General features: G+C 34.4%; 1 protein-coding gene across 1 annotated transcript; it reads left to right on the forward strand.

Annotated features, from left to right (window-relative positions):
• Positions 1–5,547: 5,547 nt before the first annotated feature.
• On the forward strand, positions 5,548–6,486 carry LOC144243878 (olfactory receptor 4L1-like). The gene has a single exon (XM_077779013.1). The coding sequence runs from the start codon at positions 5,548–5,550 to the stop codon at positions 6,484–6,486; it is 939 nt and encodes a 312-aa protein (XP_077635139.1).

Below are 6,486 nucleotides of genomic sequence, written 5' to 3' on the forward strand. Positions count from 1 at the left end.
ATATGCTCTCAAAATGAAACTAAAGAGTAAAAGTTGGCAGGTGGTGCTGAGTGATTAAAAATGATGACTAAAATTATGAAAAGTAAATTGTGAACATCCAGATAACTCATACTGTCACTGAAAACAAGGTAATCACTGGAATCTCAGTTTTTTTCATAGAAAAGAAAGACCTTTATTTTCATCATTTTAGGTACTGATAGAACATGTAAATAAGCACATCCTGGTGAGGGCTGGAGAAGGAGCTGGCAACAGAGAATTAATAATCAGAACTGATAGGTAGAAAATTCTGAATATAACTGACCATCAGGCCATAAATACAAATGAGATCTTAGGAAAAAGAAATCCTTCTAAGATGTGCATATGCAGGTGAATGAAGGAAAATGTGAATAATTTAGGAAACTCATAGGAGTATTCTAAATGTAAGAATTAGCAAGGCAACCATTTAACAAAAAGACAATAGTGAGTTTCCAAATATATAAGGCAGTCAAAAATATAAATTCAAATAGAGGACATTAAGAAATTTAAAGATTAAGTCATATCAGATCTGCAGTTACATCATCGGCTGCTTCAGAGTGAACTATATTTGAATACAAGCAGCTGGATAGAACCAGAAAACTATTCAAAAATACTAATCTAATATAGTAAAGATACATTTACTTAAGAATGAAAGCAAAAAATGTATAATAGTTTGAGTTTTATTAAACATAACTCATATAATATGAAATTTATCTGTTTTAAATACACATTTCAGCAACTATTGTTTTTGCATAGCTATGCAACCATCACCATAATCTTATTTGAGATCATTTCATCACTACAGAGAGAAAACTCCTGCTCATTTATACGCACTCCCCAGATCAAGGTGACCATTTTGTACTGAGTACTTTCTGTCTCTACAGGTTTGTGTTTATCAAACATTTTATATAATAAAATCATACATGTGGCCTTTGGTGTCTTGCTTCTTTTACTTAGCATGTTTTTTAAGTCCTTTACTTTAGCATAAGTACTTTAGTGAAAGTATACATAGTATAAGTAATTTAGCATGAGCACTTTAGCATAAGTATACATAACATAAGTACTTTAGCCTAAGTATACATAATTTTTGAAAATATATAATTAGTCAAGATTGAAATTTTTATTTTTTTCTTAAAATGCCCACAATGAAAGGAGAAGGAAATATTTGCATAAGTCAATTATTTTTATATTAAGTAATATGTATTGTATACACATGAGCAAAAGCAGAAATGCTCATATCCAAATACTTAATAAAACATTTTTGGGGGGTTGCTTCTTTCCATTTTTTAACGTTTGTTTATTTATTTTGAGAGAGAGCAAGTGGGGGAGGGACTGAGAGAGAGAGAGAGAGAGAGAGAGAGAGAATCCCAAGCAGGCCCTGTGCTGTCAGCGCAGAGCCCAAACATGGGGCTCAAACCCACAAACTGTGAGATCATGACCTGAGACTAAACCAAAAGTTGGACGCTTAACCAACTGAGCCACCCAGGTGACTCTTGACTTGTTCTTTTCTTAATGGGTTTTTACATGGAAAATTCTTAGGATTGTAATCTTGGATTTACATTAATGATTCAAATTTAGCACATGCCATCTCTGTGCTCATTCTGTGCCTGGTCAAGAGCTTGCACGTACACCATGTCACTCAATTCCACATCTCTTTAGGGTGGTCCTGCAGCAAAGACTTGGTAAATTTACTTAATTATGTGGATCTAGATTTTTTATTTACTAAATAAGGTGTGGGGAATAAATGATTACAAACTTCCCTCCCAGCTTTGATATATAATTATTCTACCATCAATTTCCTCAAAAGTACATCATAAAATGAGGAAAAGTTAACGATAATAAAAAGTGCAATTGCTTATTGAAGAGGAAGAAAATTTTCTTCACTAATAGAATACCTGTATAAACTATATAATTTCTTTCTTTTCATTTATATTGCCTTTATACACTTTTTTTGCCCTAGTTTTCATTCTTAACTTTAAGTAACTTTGCTTACCCAGGAAATTCTAAACTAAATTTTCTTGTAATAATGGGGCCACTGGTTCAAAATACCTCTATCCTTTTCCCTCTGGTGGTTAAACCCACACAAAGCTATGAAACTGATGCCACAATTGAAAAGAAGAATTTCTGTTGGAAGATTGTAATTCGCCCTGGAGTCTCATTGGCTAGAAGTCTCTACAAGTATCTGCAACATAGCACAAAGTTCTGAACATAAGTGAAATGGGACATAGCTCTTTATTTGACTTAAAAGGTAACTAGGCAAATAATACAGGGTACACAGGAAGACTATGCTGATAAACTGAAGAAAGATAGATGACAGACAACATAATGGGTTCCTAGGAGCTGAGAATTATCAGATTCTCTCCAGATAAGCCTTCTCTGAACTGTAGAATATCAAAGTACAGTGAGAAAGTATTTACCAAGGTTTAGTTTAAGATGAAAAGGAGAAGAAAAACTATAAAATACAGGAAAGAGTAGTAATTTCAATATCTGATTTAAGGAAGAACTGTTGTTCTTTCATGGATACAGTCACACTGAGTCTAACAGTAAGATTATCTGCACAGTAAGCGTGCTGAATGGATAAACTACCTGAACAACAGAAAGATATCAGGTGCTGAGGTATGAGATATGAGGGGTAGAGAGTCTCCAGAGTGGCGAGGCTAGGGTGAGAAGAAAAACAATCTCCTGCAGAACATAGAGAATAAGAATCAATGGACAAAGGGGAGTAAACTCATGAATAACATTTTCAAATGATCCTTAGGTAACATACAGATTTTTCAGTTATAGAGCCAACCCACATTTTGAGGCTACAACTATTTTCTTCTCTTAGAAGTTATATACTTCTTTATGTTAATAATTCAAATTGCAATTATTATTTTTTACTGAGAATGAGACTAAATAGTCAATAAACACCATAAAAAGTCAAGAGAGAAGCTGTGGAAGGAAGAAAAGGCTTTATGTTTTTGTAACCTTAATAGCACTTATTTCCTGCTTTTTGTTTTTTGTGGTTTTGTTGTTATTGTTCTTTCAAGTTTTTATTTAAATTTTAATTAGTTAACAGGTAGTGTCGTATTGGTTTCAGTAGTAGAATTTAGTGATCACTTCAATACAACACCCAGTGCTCATCACAAGTGCCCTCCTTAATACCCATCCCTCCATCAACCCTGTTTCTTTTAGTTAAGGGTCTCTTATGGTTTGCCTCTCTCTCTCTCTCTCTTTTTTCCTTTCCCCTATGCTCATCTGTTTTGTTTCTGAAATTCCACATTTGAGTGAAATCATATGGTATTTGTCTTTCTCTAACTGACTAACTTTGCTTAGCATAATAAACTCTAGCTCCACAAGAACAGGTATATTTATGTTAAGTATAGAACTAAAGAAATAGTTTTTAAAACTTGCTTGGGAAAGTAAATAGAGGAATGAGATAAATGAGTGCTGGGAATCCTAGCAACATAAATGAATGCCAGCTTTCCCTCTCAAATAAAATGAAAGGGCAAAATAAAGCTGTAATTTAGGCTTTATTTGTATTAATTACATTACGCTTAAGTATATTAATTTCATATCCAAGCTTTTCTGTTGTCAGTGTATCATGGGGCATGAAGTTCCAGGTGGCAAAGGTATTCATCCCCACTTGTAGCTGGCATATTCATTTCATCTGATAATCATCAAGACAGGTCATTATTCCAAAGTGCATCTATTAAAATTACTGTCATAAAGGTCTCCAAAGCAAAATTCCTGCTCACTCACCTGATTATCACATAACACGGCCCTTCAAAGAGGGTGCAGTGCATGGCAGTCCTCTGTGTGCTCCTCCAGACCCATCAACATCATTCAGTATCCACTCTGTGTCCTCCTGGAGGTTGACCTACAAGAACATCATTTTCATCTTTATTTTCCCTTGTTTGTATGAATTGTCCAGTTCTTAAAAATATCTAAAGTAGGAAATACATTGAGGGACTTAAGGTTGGATAAGCATGGTTGGAACCTTAGGTTGGAATCCTAATCAAGCTCCATACTGTCAGCATGGATCCCAATGTGGGGCTCAAACACAGGAACCTTGAGATCATGACCTGAGTTGAAATCAAGAGTAGGATACTTAACTGACTGAACCACCCAGATACCCCTGGTCTCCATTCTTTTAAAATTTTTACAATATGTTACATTTACCATGTACTAAATTAAGTATTTTTTATTTGGTTTATTGCTATTTTTGCTTGATAGTTATGTATCTTTGGATTGTCTCTAGACATAGGGCATTCATTCATTCTATAAGAAAATATAGTGTAATTAGCTATAACACAGAAGGATTCCAACATACCTGCTGAATCATATCTCCTAAGGAAATCACATGGAACATATATTTTCAATCAATACTTGACGCTACACCATAGAAATACATTTCTTTAATTTTGTAGGCAATAATGTATATTGGTATGAGGTCAAATTCAGGCATCAGACTGACTGGGCTTGAATATCAGTTTTGACTTTGTTAGCTGTGTCCCTGTAAGTCATTAAATACTTCTATGCCATAGTTTTCTTATATGCAAAATAAAAATAATCATAATATTCACCTCATGGGATTCTTATGAGCATTAAACGTGTTAATGTATGTGAAACATTTAGAACACAGTAATACTTAGCACATACTAATAACTTAATAGTTATTATTTGTGATTACTCTAGATCCTATGAACAATGTCTGAAAAGCTGAGTAAAGACAATTTAGTATGACACACCACAACCAAAAAAAATCTATATGCTAGAGTTGAATCATTTTACTATTTACCTCTTAACAATCATTTACATAATTTACACAGAACACTCACACTTCTCACTGTGAACAACAATAATACAAGGAATTAGGAAAAGAAGTTCACAAAGATCTGAGGATGAGTTCATGTTTTGTGAAATTCTCAGCATACTACACAATAGAAACTAAAAGCAAAATTATTTTTAATTAATTAAAAGACTTTCTTTCATGTATAAATTAGCCTCTAGGTGCGTGTGCGTGCGTATGTGTGTGTACACTTTCTTCATTTATTTCAGAAATATAGAATAACCTTAAAAAATGATTTCAGTAATACAGGACAACACAATTTCCTCATCTTCCAGATTCTATATTCCTTATATATTGTTTTAACATAATCTCAAGAGGTGACAGAAAATTGTGATAATAAAGGCAAAATAAATACTAAGGTAACTACTTATCCAATTTTTCCAAGTGAGCAAATTAGTGACAGTCAAAATTGATAAAACAGTACCATGTGCTATATAAAACAATAGAAAATAACACTTCCACTCTTAAAAATGCTTTTTAATTGCTGCAAACTATAAGAATATTGTTTCAGAGTAATATGACCCATAAAGTAATTTCCTATTATAGATAACAATGCCGATATATTTACAAGTATGTATTCTCATAACACCAACAATTTTCATCAATTAGAAATAAGAAAACATCAGTGTTAATTGTGGCTTTATTTATTTTTTAATTCTCTTTGTATAAAAGAACTTCTGGAGCCTTTCTGAATCAAGTACATGGATCTTAAAAATGGATCTGTAGTGACTGAGTTTATTTTACTGGGATTTTCTGGACAATGGGAACTTCGGATTTTCTTCTTTGTAGCATTCTCCTTAATCTACAGTGCTACTGTGTTGGGGAACGTTCTCATTATGGTCACAGTGACATTTAGTTCCACCCTTCATTCTCCCATGTACTTCCTCCTTGGAAACCTCTCTTTTTTGGACATGTGTCTCTCCACCGTCACCACGCCCAAGATGATCAGAGACTTGCTCAGTGAACACAAGATCATCTCCATATGGGGCTGCATGACCCAGATGTTCTTTATGCACTTCTTTGGGGGTGCTGAGATGACTCTTTTGATAGCCATGGCCTTTGACAGATACGTGGCCATATGTAAACCCCTGCACTACAGGACAATCATGAGCCACAGGCTGCTGAGTGGGTTTATGATACTTTCATGGATAATTGGTTTTATACACACCATGAGCCAGATAGTATTAACAGTAAACTTGCCTTTCTGTGGTCCCAATGTCATAGACAATATATTTTGTGACCTTCCCCTTGTGATTAAGCTTGCTTGTATGGAAACATATAACCTGGAATTATTTGTCATTGCTGATAGTGGGCTGCTCTCACTCATCTGTTTCATCCTTCTGTTTGTCTCCTACACTGTTATCCTCATCACCGTACAACAAAGGTCATCTGGGAGTCTCTCCAAGGCTCTGTCCACCCTGTCTGCACACATGACTGTGGTCACTCTGTTCTTCGGACCTTGTATCTTTATATATGCCTGGCCATTCAATAGTTTCTCAGGTAATAAAGTTCTTGCCGTATTTTACACTGTTTTCACACCCTTACTAAATCCTATTATTTACACCCTGAGAAATCAGAAAATGCAAGAGGCCATGAGGAAATTACAGTTCCAAAATGTTATCTCCACACAGAACTCCTAG

The sequence above is a fragment of the Crocuta crocuta genome, unplaced genomic scaffold (genome assembly GCF_008692635.1).
Source record: "Crocuta crocuta isolate KB4526 unplaced genomic scaffold, BGI_CrCroc_1.0 scaffold480, whole genome shotgun sequence".
Taxonomy (NCBI): Eukaryota; Metazoa; Chordata; class Mammalia; order Carnivora; family Hyaenidae; genus Crocuta; species Crocuta crocuta.